Raw genomic sequence first — 17,623 nt, 5'->3', positions numbered from 1 at the left:
ATAAAAGGATGTAAAAATTAATAATTAAGAATATAATTATTAATATCAATATTTAATATGAATGTAAACATATTAATTTTATTGTAGCATATAGAAGATGTAGCCACTCCATCAATTATTGTAAATGAAAAAAATAATATAATCTATTTTACATTCTTTTCAAATGGAAGGACGCTTTTTGTTTTTATTTGATGATTGATCCAAGTATAGAACAGAAATAAGATATGGATAAGTTTTAAATAGTTGGGCCTAAACTGTGCAGGCTACTCTTGATGGGCTGGAGCTCATACAATCAAGAACTCAAAAAATAGTTGGGCCTAAACTGTGCAGGCTACTCTTGATGGGCTGAAGCTCATACAATCAAGCACTCAAAAGCAGCGTCTGTCTCCGCCACGTTCAAATTTCATTTCACGCTCTTCGAATCAAATTTACGAAGAGAAAACCGCACGAACACTCCCTCCCGTTCTATCATCTTGTTCCTTCTTCAGATCGCACTGTTTCTCTCCAAGATATACTTGTACTACATCCCCGTTCTTCTTTTTCTTCCTCCCCGTACTCTGTGTTCTTCCCTAGCGGATTAGGGTTTTGATCTCGTAGGCCAAGTTTTATTTTGAACAAGTGTTTGGTAATTCCAATGTCGGCCTCAACCGTTTCGATTACAGCGGCAAACCCGACTGCGCGTCGGAGACCAGTTGTCTCCACCGAAAGGAAGACTACAAACATTGAAATGCTGGCTAACGATATTGGTGTTTCCCCGGTTAATGCTAACCCCGACGCAGGCGGGGATGAAAGAGTGACATCCGCCGGAAATGGGAGAGATTTGAGTCACCATTCTATTCGTGGCGAGGCAGTGCTCGAGAGATCTTCTAAGGATTTCGTGCAGGCCAAGAAAGCCGTGGGAAATTCGACAACTGTGCAACGGCGAACTCGTAAGGTGCTTTCGAAGCCTGATAAGCCTCGCTGGCTCACAGTTTTTAGTATTTTTGCCAAGAATTTCTTGCTTCTTGCTGTTCTTTTGGGACTGGTTCAATTGATTCGGAGACTGGCTTTGAAATCTGGTGAAAGTGCGGTGGGGCCTCAATCAGGATTGTTGGAATTTGAGGGTCGAATCGCGGATGTGGAATCACTGTTGAAAACAACGGCAAAAATGATCCAGGTGCAAGTTGAAGTTGTGGACAGGAAGATTGAGAATGAGATTGGGGGTTTGAAGAAGGAAATGAATAAGAAAATTGATGATCAGGGAGTCATTTTGGAGAGCGAGTTGAGGAAATTGGGGGCCAAGAGTGAAGGACTTGAGAAGTCGTTGGATGATTTGAAGGCAGTGGAGTGGTTATCTAAGGAAGAGTTTCACAAGATTTATGATGAGCTGAAAAAGTCAGAGGGCGCTGATCCTGGTGAGGCAAGCTTGGATGAGATAAGAACGTATGCAAGAGAGATAATTGAGAAGGAAATTGAGAAGCATGCTGCTGATGGGCTTGGTAGGGTGGACTACGCACTCGCAAGTGGTGGGGCCACGGTTGTCAAGCACTCAGAACCGTTTATAGTGGGAAGGGGAACAAATTGGTTCTTACTACCCGCAAAAAGTGGTGTTCATACCAATGCTGATAAGATGTTAAAACCAAGCTTTGGAGAGCCAGGTCAATGTTTTGCCTTGAAAGGGAGTGCTGGGTTTGCGCAGATCAAGTTGCGTACAGCTATTATTCCAGAGGCTGTCACATTAGAGCATGTTGCAAAGGTGATGTCTTTATACATGTGCCTATTTCAATGTGGGTATGCTTTTTATTTAGTTTCAAAATGAGAAAGTAAGTCATTTTCTATGCGTTTATGTTGATTGTATTGGGCCAATCCATTCCTCTTCTCTGTTTGTGGCAAAGTAAGTTTATTGATTAGCATGATGTGCTATGAAACTAGATTGAACTTCTTGAGTAGTCTTGGCATGTCAATTAGATACAACTAGTTTACAACTACGCTTTTTGTTTTGGGTTTTTAGTACTGTAGCTTGATGCTTCTAGCTTGTAGAGGGCATAATGTGCTTTTAGCATTCCTGTGGCATTAAATACTTTGCTTTTTGAAGATCGACTAAGCAGTTGATAACTTAGCTTCAAGTTTTATTTGATGAAGGAAGGAAACATATATAGGATGCCGAAGCTCTTTGCTGCCTCATGGTGTCTGTCTAAGCTAGATTAAATATAATTAAATGATATCTTATCTAATAAATCAACTAGATTAGATATAGCGATAAAAGAGGAAAAAAACAATAAACAAATAATAAAACATAAACTAATAATTTAAACTCTGTTTTTGGCCTGGGAGCCTTTCTTTGCTGTCCATCGTTTTCCAACACTACCCCTCAAGTAGGCAAATAGATATCCATTATCCCTAGCTTGCTTCTTAGTTCTTCATGCTTCTCTCTTGCCAAGGCCTTAGTGAGTATATCAGCTCTTAGTTCCTCATTGGTGATAATGGTTGTTTCTGCCTTTTCTTCCATTTTGTTCTCACCCCCCGTCGCAGCAATTATGTTTGCCACTGGGTCTCCAGTAAAACCAGGTTCTCATCATTTGTTTTTCACTTTCTCCCCTCCAATCACATTCGCTTGAAATTTCATCTCCTCCACTGCTTCAACCTCTACATTAGCCTCCTTAACTTCAATTTCAGATTCGTCTACATCTCTGTCTTCTTCTTTCTCATCTGTTGCAGCATCTTTGCCTTCCATTTTTGCCTTTGACTTCTTTGCCTCAACAGACTAAGCACTTCCCCAGTTTCCATTGCTGAAGGAATAAATCATATTTATTAAGAAAAACTCCCATGGATGGTATGTCTCTGATACCAAAGTCAATGATAGAAAACTACCCAAAGTGTAAGTCTAAGGTAGAATAGCTACAAGTTACTGGAAAATAGAACAATAAAGCAAAAGCTCAAACACACTCACTGGTTCCATAAAATTCAAGAGGCTAGAGCCATCACAGTACTCACTATCCGCTTGCTTAAACCCCTCCCAAACCTCACTCCCTATTTTATACAACTAATAGCACTTTTCTGTCTTAGTCACACACCTCACACTTCACGTGACTTACCCTTGGCCCATTAAATAAGATGCTATTAGCCAAAGGTCTGACAGTGTATTTTGGGGCCATGTCAATCCCTTGAATTATATCAATTAGAATTATTGATACAAGTAACTTGGATTGGGTGGTTTTTTTTTTTATAAATTGTTTTTATTAAAAAAAAGAAAGAATGGCAGGTTTGGCTAGTTGAGCCAGTTGAACTGTTGAATGCTTGTGTTCTTGTTGGCTGTTGACCATCGGAGTTTAGACCTATATTTGATGTTTTTCATGTCTCTTGTGGATGGGTTCATTTAGGTTGTTGTACTAGGTTCACTGCCAGTCAACCCTAGAATCACAGATTTTGTGAAGTTCTTCCATTTTTTGAAACGTATTTAGTTTGACCCTACCTTTCATGTTGTTCTGGGAAGTTTTAAAGATAAGAAGCTGACTATTCATTAGGTATTTGAACTTATTGTCCATGGACTTTTGGTGTGATTCACTTGATACCCAAGTGATGTATGGTTTGCATTTGCATATTTTGTTTTTTCTCCTCCCTTTATTTTATACTCCTGTCTTTCAGCTTTATTGAAGGGTGAGAAAAGGGATATAAGCATGATTACTAGATAAATTATTACATCATTTTGAGTTTCTACCTAATCTCGGCTTTTGAGATCAACAGTTAGGCAAAAACAGTAGATTCTCTTGAATATTTGTTATTAAACCAGTCTGAGTCCTGGAGATACTGAAGTTCTTTAGGGTCTGGGCATCTTGAACGGATTTTCCCCCTCCTGGAATGGATCAAATTATTTTCAACTACAAAACAATCTACTGTCAAATTGTTTGGGTAAATTGAAGACTTGTATGGCCACAGACTAATGTGTAGAACTGGTCATTATGTCACTAGGAACTGTTTGCCCTTTATTGTTTGAAGTTAAGGGCTTAAATTGGCTGTAATCATGCCATTTCTAGCACGTTCGGTGCTCGCATGTTACTGTTGGGTTCTAACAGGCGAAGCCATGCATGACCAGAAATTCTGTCTTTTGTAACAAATGTTTTGAATAGGATCGAGCTGCCAAAAACCTCATTCTGAGTTTGTAGAAAGCCAGCCCTCCTCCTGGATTTGTTAATCAAATTTGAAGCCCCACCTCACTCTTGAAATGCCATACCTTGTGTTCTTTCTTTATTTGATACTACAGTGATCACCCAACAGTTTTGCACTCTTTCTTTCAAAGCTTCAGTCTAATTATTGAAGAAGTCAAACTATAAAATAGTCCCTTGTGAAGTTAGCATATGTGTAGACTTTCAAAAGTAGTTTTGAGATAGGAGTTCGATGTTAGCATTTTGAATATGAGCTTGTTCCTGTAGGTAATGATGAGTCATATGACTTTGAATAACATTATACCTGTATTATGTTATAATTGATATTTGTCAGTTTTTGACTATTTTTATATTTCATTGAATCCTACAATTCAAATATACTTTTATTCGCCATAAAAAAATGGACTTGTTGGTTAAAAGGAATGTTTAACTTTTGATTTGCAATTTATCTGTGATTTTGATAATCTTGGAAACAGATTACTTTAGATATTGGTCAAAGAAGTTTTGCTAAACAGTTAAATAGCTATTCTACTTGTTTGTTCTGCTAACTGTTGAATAAGTCGTTTGGGTGCAAAATAAGATTTCAGTAGGACATACGTTAATTGAAACTAGCCAAATCAATTTACATTTTGAAGTGGCATGGGCTGTATACTATTTTTATTGAGAGCTGGGTTTGTCCAGCTCAGCTGCAAGTTTTTCTGCCATCTGTGAGTTTTGGGCATTAAAAAGGCCTAAAGTTTTTCCTTAGTGTCTGTTTTTGTGAATCTCCCAAGGAATTGGAAAACATCTCTTAGCTATAAAGGTTTTTTTTTTTTTTTTTTGGTTTGGGATGATTACATTTTCTGTTACTGTTTCTCTTTCTCTTCAATAATTCTCTTGATAATGAAAAGTAAAGAAACAAATGAAATATGAAAAGGGAGGCAATTATTTTTATGAGAAGTGAGCGCTTAATATTTATTAGTAGAAGAATTAACTGGCCGTTTATTGAATGAAGGGGAAAATGAAATTAAGAAAATTTTAAACCTCTAAATATTCATGTCTTGTTTTCTGTTCAACAAAAAGGGATTTTTTTTTTCCCTAGATTAACTTAACGGCCTGTTAGTATATGATGGCTTTTACATATAGGCAAGTTTATGGTGGTAACACGTTTCTTTTCATAATGATCACTTTTATGCCTTTCTCTGGTGACCTATGGTTTTAGAATAACTGACACTGTCTTGGTGTCATTAGTTTCTCATAATTATGTTGCCTTTTTCTATCTAACTCGTGCTTCCCTTCTTCGTCAACATTTTTCTCCATATACTTCCATAATGACAATGGTCGTAGTTCAAGGACTTTCACCCTTAGTTTGGATGGGGAGAAAAAGAGAAGGGAGAAAAATAGGAGGGAAAATTTTCAAAAATAGTGAAAAAAAAAGATTACTATTTTAGGAAAAACTTCCTCATAGTTTTCTCTCCTCCCTATTTTCTTCCCACTTTTCCCTCCATCCAAACCAAACATTAGACTTGAGGTGGTGAGGTTTTGGTTTGGGATCCTGTCTCTCTCAGGGGTGATATGCAAGTGACCTCCATTATATGTTTAAAGTGATCACAATATTCTTCCTTACCTTGCTTAGTCTTAGCAGTGCCAACGATTTTGCTTTCTGACACACACCCACGCGCGCACACATATTGGCAAGTGCTTATAGTTATCTAGATGCCTCTGATTCAAGTTGTTTTGGCACATGTTTGGTTATGTATCAAATTTTGCATTATTATTTTTTTGTGCTAATGTTTTGCGCGTTACCAGAGTGTTGCATATGATAGATCAAGTGCTCCCAAGGACTGCAGGGTCTCTGGTTGGCTGCAAGGGCAGAATGCGGAATCTGTTGTGGAGACTGAGAAGATGTTTCTATTATCTGAATTCACATATGACCTCGAAAAGAGCAACGCCCAGACTTTCGATGTGTCAGATTCAGGCATGACCGGAGTTGTTGACACAGTAAGGCTTGACTTCACATCGAACCATGGAAGTCCCTCGCACACTTGTATATACCGATTTAGGGTTCATGGTCGCGAGCCTGATGCTGTTTCAGTGATGTCGATGCAGTCATTGTGAAGCATCTGTTTCTGGCAATGGCATGAATTGGTACTTTGTTTAGATCTTGTAAGTCATGGACTCTCTAGTTACCAAATGTACTTATTAATGGTTCTTATTAGTGTTAGTGTATTCCTCGTTTTTGTCGATTCCAATGGATTTTGTTGTATATTGTGTACAATGTCTGAATTAGGCATCTGGGATAGCGTGTATTTGGGTGGAGGAGGAATGGGGAATGAGGTTGAAGAGGTGGATTTTGCTTTGTATTTTATTGTTCTCGTGGCATTTTTCTCCCCAAGAAGAGTAATTAATTTAAAACTCTACCATCACTTGTGTGTATTTTTCCCTTTATTATTATTATTTTTTTTAATAAAAGAGGGAAAACCGAATGGTTTGGAGGACACATGTTTGCTTAACTTTATGCCTTTGATAGGGAGAACCATTTTGTTGGTACTTGTAGTTTTCCTCAATTTTCTCTTTTTGTTTCCTCCTTAAACTTTTTTCCGTTAAAGGTGTTAGTTCTTGTAGATTGGAAAATAGCTAGAGGGACCAACTGAGGAAAAGACGACGTCAAGTCCAAAACATTGAGGGGGATTAAAAAATATGAAGTGCTCATGATTTTGAAGGCATCGTCCTTGCCAGTGGAAGTTATCAACGATGATGTTACTGCCCGTAGCAATCAGATGATCCACAGGGCGAGCCATCGAAACGTACACTGATGATGATGGTGCGGAACTCTTTTCTTTTGATCCCTAAATTGTTCAGTCTCTCTCCCTAATCAAACTAGTTGAGGCCTGTCTCCTCAACCTCTAATCTTTTTCTTCACTAGATAATAGATTAGTTTTGGCACCTCTTCACCCTAAGTATGGTTTCATTTCGTGTCAAACGTTTCCTCGTTGACCTGTGTCTTCCTCTGGCTCTCTTCAATGGTGTAGAGCTCTCCCTTCACTGCTGCTTCTTAGATGGCACGACAAAGGGGTCCCTTTGTCAAGAACATGAAAACAATCTTGGGAACATGCGCACCCTGGAATTTCTTCCTCTTTGGAACCATTAAAACTCGCTAGAACAACTCTTAATCATCCATACTGTGCATGAGAGGCTGCTGGGTATATGATGTAGATCCGCTTAGACTTGGCTAAATCCATGGCTATGGTAGCGGTAGTTCCGGCAGCCTTGGTGGTGAGGAAGGGAAAAGTTCTTTTAGGTTCAATGAGAAGCTTTTAAAGTATACACCGATCGTGACATCTAATGACAATCCTAAAAGTTGGGTGACTAACGGAGCGTGCTTCAGTTCATTTCCCATCGTGAAAGGAGTGATGGGAAGAACTAGAAGAGGTTCAAACAAGATGGGATATATTACTTACTGCTACATAAGGCTCTTCAAAATGCTGGGATGTTGTAGCAGAAAAACAGAGATACCAAGCTTACCATTGGAGATCACAACCCTCTTTCTAGTGCACTGATATCGGCCTGTTGCATGAAGATTGCCATGCTTATTGGTGATTGCAGATTGTCTTGTGGCACGAATAAAGATTGCTTGTTGAGATCCCAAATTGAAGCGTGTACAAAGCCTCCTAGCTCTTTCTTGATTTTATGATTTAACGTCGTCTTCTCCTCCGTTGGTCCTCAGGCAATTTTCCAATCTACAAGGGCCAACGCAATTAACAGAAGAAAGTTGAAGGAAGAAACAAAAAGAGAAAAAAAGTAGGTTACAAAATTGAAAGTTGAGGAAAATTATAGGTATTAACAAAATGGTTTTTCCCTCTTTGATATTATAGAACTTTTTTCTGCATGCAAAAACAAAAGTCATGCGCTTTGCCTTTACTTCAGTCTTCGTTTCCAAACTGTATTTTTTTATGTGTGAATGTTGCTAAAGGTTACTAAGATAATCTGTTTTGATTTCCTGTCTTTATTGTTTGAGTGATTATATGGAGCTTTTAAAACTTAACCCAAATTCAATTTTTAAAAATTAAATAAAGTCAATTAAAGATGCAAGTTTCGGCAGACAAAAAATTATTGCTCTACTCACATCTCATATTTTCTAGCATAGTATAAAAATTTAGATCAACTTGCTCAATTGAAATGATAAACTGTTAAATTAATTTCTTAATTAGTTTAATGAAATGTTTTGTCTATTACAAATTTGACCACAATTTAATTATGGTTTTGACCATTAATCATTAAATTAGTGCCTTGACTAATTCAATATTTCAATGACTAGTCTGATTTTTAATACCTTATTTTTTAGTGAAGAGATTTTATATTTGCATATGCTTTCTTTTTTTTCTTTTAGAGTAAGTATATTTTTTATTACCGCAACTTCAATTTCATTCTCATTTTTCTAGGGTTTTGTTCAAATATTCAATAAGGGAACCTATATGCATTTGTTCACCCCTATCTCTAAGTTCTATGGAGACAAATCCATTGGTACACTCAAATGTTTCAAATAGTTATAAGACGTATTGATGTAGTAAGCATGAAAGAGATGCATGAATAAATAATTTAGCAAATCTCAGAAACGAAATATTAGCATGAAATCAAGCATGTGTTAGTGCATATTCCCAAGCTTGGTTTTTGGGCATAAGGACACCCTACATACCATCCGAAATTGGTGTACAGTAGAGACAACGAAGAACAATAAATATATGAAGAGAAATTATAAAAAGAATAATTAAAGAAGTACAAAGTAGGTAGAATATTATGGTAAAATAGGTAATTAGATTTTTTCTAGATAAAGAAAAAATTATGAGTGGATCGAAGGAATTTACCAAAATGAGGGCATATTTCTAACCTTAAAAGAACATTTATGGAAGTATTTAAAAATTATCTTTTAATAAAGTTCTCATATTAACAATAAAATTTGATCTTAGAATCTTATGGGATTAATTAAACAAATTAAACCTTTGATGGTTAGGCGATTAAATTAAGGCTGAATCAAAATGAAGTATAAAAATCCATAACATGACCCGCAACGCAAGGAGCATTGATGGTTATTCATCAACTGCTTCTCTTAAACTAATCCCACAAAAAGCCTCCTTCTCACTCCTTAGAGCCATCTTCATCTCTTCGATTTCCTATACTCTCTCCCTCTCTCTCTCTCTCTCTCTATATATATATATATATATTTCTTGGACTGCTATGCTATATGTATTCAACTTGAAGAGAATATGTCCCATTATTTATTTTAATTCTTTTTCATTCTTTTTTAAGCGCAGCTCCACCTAGTTTAAATATTAGAAAAATGACCATAATCTTTAAAGAAAACTACTTTTTTCTTTTTTTGAGAGAAAAGGAATTCATTAATCATGACGAAAAGAAGGCAATGGTCCAAACAAAACACAGGACCAGAGAAAACTACTTTTTTAGTTACTCTTTAACATGTGCCTCATACATGAAAGTGATATACTAATTTTGAATAAAAAATAAATAGTACATGGATTGTGTAAGGTTATTTGTTCTATTATATCAACCGGCTCTTAAAAAATATTATTTACCCAAAGGTTCTTTCAAATAACCATTGTCGGTCTAAAATATAATATAAAATATTTTTTACCAGATAATATTGATTGAAAATGAAAGACACATGGCAAAAAGTCAATATTATTAATTTTTTCTACAAATTATCTTATTAATTGCATTGCAGTGAGACAGATTATATAAAAATAAATAAAGATAATTAAATAGATTGGATTTAATTGAAGGGTAATCATGGAAAATTATATTATAACATTTTTACAACTTTAGTGATGCAACTTACTTTTAACTACTTTTCTTAATTCTTATGAAATACTTCATCTAGTTCTTAATAGCAAATTTTTTAAAAAAGTTTTGTCCTTAATATAATGAGGCAAACTTATATAATTAATTTTTTTCCTTATCTATTTATTTATTTATCATGGTTTGAATTCCTAGGCAGCAATTTATTATAATTATTAATTGAAAAGAAAAAAGAAAAAATTTACATTTTTTTAACAATTTTAAAGATATAACTATCATTTCTTAATAGGCACTAAATTTATTAAGTTTTCCTTACATTAAGGATCAAATTCTAAGTTGGCGAGAGAAAAAAAAAAGGACTAGCTGGGGTAGTTAAGAGTGTTATATATTTTGAAATACAAAAAATATTAATTAGTTCTCTATTTTTTGGCTTAAAATTAAAAACGACCTGCTCAACTCTCCTCATTACCGCCCTTAGCGATCAACAATATTCTTTACACATGTTGAAATAATGTGTTGATGAAGTAGAAGTTGAAATGAGAGGGGAAAAACTTGAAAGTTGCGAAGCATTGAGAATGAAGTGTGTATTAGGAAAACATGGGAATGAAGTACTTAGGGTTTTTTTTGTTTTCCGTTTCAAAAAATTGTTCTTTATTTTTGAAAATTGAAAAATTTTTAGATTAGTGTGTTTGATTTAATTATATTTAATTTTTTTTCATTTTTTTAAAAACAAAAAATAGAAAAAAGTTCAAGTTATTTTTGTTTTATTTTTCTTATTTTTAAAATGAATTACATTTAGTTATCTTGATCAAGTTTTATACAAAATCATCATTATTAACTACCTATAACTATTACTTTCAGTTTATTTTTTTAATTTTAAAATTATTTTTAAATTAATATAACCAAACAGATTTTTATTTTTTTAAAATAATTTTAAAAATCGTATTATAAATAGTTTTTAAAAATAAAAATGAGAAACCAAACAAGACCTTAGCTCCTCTTCTGCTCTCACTTTTCACAAACCATTTACTGTATCTGTATGTTATAAAATATGTCTGAGTATCAATTTATAAATTTGAAGTATTTACATTGCATCTAAACTATTCAAATTGTTAATCAAATTTAACAAAAAAAGATTTTATATTTTTTATTTTAATAAATATAAAATTAAAATTAAAACATTTAACCTTGACCCTCCAATTTTATGGAGGGTCCAGATTTAATAGAAAATCAGCAGAGAGCAGGAGCAGGAGAAGGTGAGTGAGAGCAGAGAAAGTAGAGTCGGAAATGAAGAGGTGGGAAGGGAGACACACTGGCAGGTGAGAGAAGGGACAGGTCTTCCCATTGAATTGAATTTTGCCTTTCAACGAAGTCTTCGCCTATATTTGGTCCTATTCTACGCTTTGTGTTGGGACTTAAGTTAACAAACATGACTGGGTCTGCTTTTTTTTTTTTTTTTAATGTTTTAAATCTTATGTGCCGGACCATCCTGCACTTGGCAATTTGTTATTGCTCATTGGCCCCCTTCAAGGCGTCTATGTTGGGTACCATTTGGCATGCGCATGTCATATATATATATATATATATATATAAAATTAAAGTTTTTGTAAATATAATTCATATATTATAAAATCAAATCAATCAAATAGCTCAATATTTATTATATTTTATATTTTGATTGGTTTATTATATTGGTTAAAGATATATCCATTATATATCAATGATAAATTTTTGGTATATCAATAATAAGTCTTTTATATATCAATATAAACCTATCATACCTTCAAATTTTAAAAAAATTGATCCATATTTTCTTGGCAAAATTTTTTTTTAGGTAAGTTGGCCAATTTATCCTACAATATATGTGTGTGTATATTTCATAACCTTCTCATGAAAATTGAAGTATTTTTTTTTTACATTTTATTATTCAGTATTATTAATTATATTTTTATTCTTTGCTGAAAAGATTAAAGATTATTTTTCATCTGTAAGTTTGTTTTTTCGACTTAACCTCTTTTTTTTCATTTTATTCCATTTCACATATTTTACGATTTCTTAATATACTTTTTTAATTATGTTAAATTCATATATTTTGTTCAATTTCTTAAATTTCATTTTTTTATTGCAAAATATACTTGTATCGACCTAGATACATTTTCTTAGCTAAAAAATTGAAATGAGATTGTATAAATAAGATGTGTGGGTGTGTAATTTCTGTCAAAATATATGTAAATACGACAATATTTCAAAATATAGAAAGCGTTTTAATAAAAAAAATATAATTTAAAGAAATCATATAAAAATAAAATTGAATCAATATATAATTATAAAAATTCTTGGGACCAACCTACACAAATGCACCTCTTTATTAGGGTTCTTCATTCTCGAGCCACTTTTCCATGAACAAAGGTTTGACCTTCAACTTTTGATTATTCCTCCAGGTAGGACTCCCTATTTCCATGCCTAAAGTAATGCCATATTTTCTTTGAACAGTTGGCAATGGACCCCACTATGACGGGGCAAATTTCATAAATTATTACATCACCGCATTTAAGAAAAATATATTCTTTTGACCCTGAAATTTCAAATTGCAACAATGCAACGTTTGTGTTTCTCATGAAGATTGGTAATTTTCCCATGGTCGACTGAAATTTCAAGTTTTAGAATTACATATATTAAAAAGTTGGCAAAAAAGAATTGCATATATTATTTAAATATCATACTCCCTTCGTTTAAAATTATAAAATATTTTTAATTAAATATCATTCTCAATAAAGTAATTACATACTTTTAAACTAATCGTATATTTTTATATTTACCCTTATTAAACACCCTATAATAAATAAAAAGTCATTCACTAATAGGGTTTTTTTTTAAAAAAGATAATAATTACACCTTAAAAAATTAAAAATAAAAATATTTTACATTTTTTAACATCCAACCCTTCCAAAAATACCTTATATTTTTTAACAGAGGGAGTATCTTTTTTTTTTTTGGCCATAAAATATCATATCTAATGAACTATATTTTACAATAGATTACATTATATACAATTACCAATATTTTACAATAATTATTTTATAAGGATCTCAACGAAATTCTCCCTAAAAATATAAAATATAGGTTGTACACAATAATTTTATAATTTAATTATGATTAATAACTATCCCACTTGTGCTATGGTTTTTCAACCGTAGGTAATTAATTTGAGGACAAAGTATGAGAAAATACAATAAGGAAATTAAGTATGCAGGGCCAACCTAATTAAAATAGACATGCTCCTCCTCCCCCTCAAAATTTTAAATATCAATTCCTATTGTGAATAGAAAGTACTATTCCTCACGTTCCATCATAAAAGAGATTTGGTATTAAAAAAAAAGTCTAAAAAGAAAAAGCATACACTCTTAAGCTTGCGTTATTTTATTTTCATATATATATATATATATATATAACTATGAAATTATAGAGAATTTAATTAACTTATTTTATGCATGAACTTTCAAGACATTTGAAAAAAATTTAATGCATAACAATCCAAAAGAAATCTTTTTTATTAGAACTCCAAAGGAAGGCTCAATTCCTGCATGATGGTGCTTTTGTTTACTTCACTAAATATCATTTGTTGGAAAAATAGCATATCTAGTAAATGTAATGATTGACATCTTAAAAGGTTGCCATGAATATTTGACCAGAAAGAACCCAAATCATCCTTGAAGAACAATATTTTTTTTTTTGAACGAAACCTTGAAGAACAATAATAAAAGATATTATATATCATTATTTTATGATTGTTAAATATTGGGAGCTTTCCAATTAAGGATAGCTGGAAAACCATGGTTTTATTAGATGATCAAAAGAATTTGATGAAATAGCTCTGTGTTTCCGGAAAATCACAAATAAGAAACTTCATCTATTTCAAATAATTAATCATGATTATAAAATTATGAAATTCAATTTTAGGATCACAGTCTTTTTTATAGTTTTTAAAATAATAATTTGACTAAATTACTCTTGTTTGGTGACTAAGTCTGTAAGTTTGGAAGAATTTTTCCAAACCAAATGTAAGTGATTTCATAATCCCTTCAACAAAATTTCCAATCCAATTAAGATGATTCAGTACTAGAAAATTAAGGTTGCAGTTTTTTTTTTATAAGATGGATAAAATTTTAAGTTGGCATTTCAGCTAGGGGGTATTTTAGTCAAAAGCAATATTTTTAAAACTACCAAAAAGGACCATGATCCTAAAAATTAATTTCATACTCTAGTACTATTTATGAGTAACTTTTAGTATATTTTACCGAAATTAAAAAAAACTTTAAACCTCATTAACTTTGTTTTAAAATTTAACAAGTTTTTACCTTTATACTTGATAAATATTCTTAAATCTTATTATTAGTATTTTTTTTAAAGTATTTAATAAGGCCAAAAATGTAAAGAAGAACATTGAAATTGGCAAGTGCACTCTAAATAAGATTAAATTTTTTCTTATCTCTCTGCCCTATAAACAAGATCAAAGAAATAATTTTATTGTTTTGATTGATTATTTGCAAAATTCAGAGGTCATTATTTGTGATTTTTCCATGCGCTTTTGTTGTGAAATTACCTCATTAGCCTTAAGGTTTAAATGGAAAAAACACAGCAGTGCTTGAGAAAACCATTTCTCATAAGGTAGAATGACAATAAAACCCCAAAACTTGAAATTTATGACAGTTAAATCCCAAAAAAAAATTTTAAAAAATAAGTTACAAATATTGATTCAAACAATTATAAAGGAGAATTTCAATTGCAAACTAAAAGTTATATTTAAACTTTAAATGCCTAATTTGCAGTTAGTACATGGATTTATAACTACCTGAATTAATACTTATAATTGATTTTTTTAAAAATCTTGTGAGGGATTTAACCATAATAAATTCATTGTTTTGAAACTTTATTATCATTGTTCCTTCTAATAATGTCAAAGGAGTTTGTGGACTTTTCTGATGCGTAATCACTGCTCCATTTGCATTTAAACCTTATGGTTAATGAGGTCATTTTATAATGAAAATTGCTTTTTTTGTTTTTATTTATCACAAATGAGGAATGAGGCACAACTAGACAAGAGATGTGAGCATTTCTTTTAACATGAATTCAAATAAGGGATTAATCATTTCTGTAAGAGCTCCCATTGATATAATGAAAACTACTTTTATTCTTGCTTTTAAGACCTGTAGAGCTATTTTAGATTATTGTAGTTTGTATTTAAAACTATAAAATGTACTATTTCACTCAAAGTATGACATGTTTTTTTTTTTGGATAAAAAAGTATGTCATGGTTGAACATAGGTGACTGTTCAAATGATCAAATGCCTAGTGTCTTCTTTTGTTTTTAGACTTGTGGACAATTTGATTTATTTTATGTTATTTTTAATTTGATGACTAATTAACTTGTTAACCTTTCATGGCCACGAAAAGTTCGCCTTTAAACTAAATCTAATCATGAATTGACCTGCACCTTTCAAAAATGTTCGAAAGCTTGAAGATCCGTGGAATTACAAAATTGACTAGCACCCTTCTTTCAATACAAGAAGCAAATTTCAGCAAGAATCATTGGAAAATCCTAGTAATAGCTCAAGCATCTCAATGTTTTACCTTGATTTATTTCTTCTTTGCCAAGGTGAATGCTTTAGATTTTAAAAAATGTTTGTTTATACCCTATATAATCTGTTATTAATTTTTCCATTAAGTATAATGTTAATTACATGTTTTTATTAAAATTTATTGCTTGCTTATACCCTATATAAACCATCATTATTTTTTTATTAAGTATTAATGTTGATTATATGTTCCCATTAAAAATTTATTACCCACATTTCATTGCATCTATCGCTCCCATTTTTCAATATCCATTAACCATTCTCTCTCTCTGGTTTTTTTTTTTTTGGGGCCAGAAATTAACCATTCTCCATCTAGAGAGCTAACATTCATATTCCATTAGTCTGCCATAATATATAAGATAGAAGGAACCACTTATTACAATCTAACAATTATCATCTCTCCTCTCTCAATTCAATCATTTTTTTGCCATTGCCGTCATTTTCTTACCAAAAAATATTGGAGTTTGCTGCTTGCTATCTAATTGGAAAAAGAAGAAGAAGAAGCAAAGAACACCGATCATTGATATGAGTCGTCATCCATAACAAGTGTGTCTGTTCCTCTTTTACTTTTTATTTTACAATATTAGTAATAGATGCTGCTGTTGAATGAAGTTTTTTAAAATTAAATTAAAATTGCTTAATTTTCTTTAAAATCAACCATGTTATAAAATAAATTAAATGAATTAGCTAAATTATCTATTCAAACTAAAATGTCAAAATTACTTGATTACAAAATTTTAATATTTGATTTTGCAACTCAAAAAACAAGAAAAGTAATATAAAAATAGATAAATTATAATATATTAAGTTTCTCAAAACTTTCTAGATAATGTGTTATCCATCCTAAATAACGTTTATTCAATGCATTATCTGTGTGTCAGAATTTGGTTTTCACTGTAGTTAACGTGCTATCCATGGATAGCGTATTATCTATCTTTTTGACACGCATTTATAGCTTTTTTTTTATTTATAAGTTATTTTTAACATGTTTTATCAAAATTAAAAAAAATTTAAATTTTATTAAATTTATTTTAAAATTTAATAAATAAATTTTTATTTTTAATAAATATTTTTAAATCTTATTAATGATATTTTTATTTAAAGTATTTAATTAAAAATAGGATCATATGAGTATGTTGTAAAATGCTTTTTCTACACAACATTTCCTTTATGTGTTCTAAAATTTCCAATAGCTACAATCTCATTATTCTAACTGCTAAAATTCTTTCAAAACTATAAATACAACATCATTTAAATTGGTTAGAAACAAATTAAGTGCAGATGTTTTTATCAATTGATGCATTGACCTTTTTTTTTTTGGGATGAAAAACTCTCATAGCTTGTTTAAGCTTTATTTATTTTTATCTGCTCAGGTATATAAACATTCAATTCACAAAATTTTTTATGAAACACTCAAGGTGTGGTATCCTTGAGTGAATTTAATTTCTTGTAAAAAGGTTTTGTAAGACATTGAGAGTTATTCAAGACAAGTTGTCTTATGGTTGTATTACAGTGAGTAGTAACAAGTGCCTGATTGAAAACTTGCAAAAATTTCGTTAAAAAATCAAAAGAAATTTCTTGAGGATTGGACATAGTCCATAAATCCTTGTGCATCTATCATTCTATCTTTCACCTTCATCTAGTTTATTATCACGTCACATTTTGTCTTGGTTTCATGTGGTACTTTCTCCTTGGATAAAAAAATTTTTAAAATTTTTTAAGAATCACTCAATTTTTCCTCTTTTAAGTGTCAGCCTTATCCAATAGCAACAACACCAGTAAATAATTAACAAATAATATACTTATTTGTGAGGTATTCCTTGCATCCCAAATTATAACATGTTTTTGGATAAAATTTCATATACTAATAAACTTAATTAAATACACTTAACATTCTTATTTTTTCAAACAAAAATATATACTTTTAAAAATACCATTCATACCCTTAAATCTAAACTTAATTATTAAATAGATAAAGAGAAAAGAGAAAAAGGGTAATACTGGAATACGTTTATTTAGTGAAACTTTAATATAATTAAAATGTCTTATATT

At 31.6% G+C, this 17,623-nt stretch overlaps 1 protein-coding gene across 1 annotated transcript; it reads left to right on the top strand.

The window, feature by feature from the left end:
* Positions 1–351: 351 nt before the first annotated feature.
* On the top strand, positions 352–6,621 carry LOC129313548 (SUN domain-containing protein 2-like). Its single transcript, XM_054956764.1, has 2 exons — positions 352–1,735; positions 5,931–6,621. Exons 1-2 carry the CDS (start codon positions 635–637, stop codon positions 6,237–6,239), a joined length of 1,410 nt encoding a protein of 469 aa, XP_054812739.1. The 5' UTR covers positions 352–634; the 3' UTR covers positions 6,240–6,621.
* Positions 6,622–17,623: the final 11,002 nt, after the last annotated feature.

Source organism: Prosopis cineraria, unplaced genomic scaffold (assembly GCF_029017545.1).
Source record: "Prosopis cineraria cultivar Desert tree isolate PC_DT_omini unplaced genomic scaffold, ASM2901754v1 PC6, whole genome shotgun sequence".
Taxonomy (NCBI): domain Eukaryota; kingdom Viridiplantae; phylum Streptophyta; class Magnoliopsida; order Fabales; family Fabaceae; genus Prosopis; species Prosopis cineraria.
This window is presented reverse-complemented; position numbering and strand designations above follow the sequence as displayed.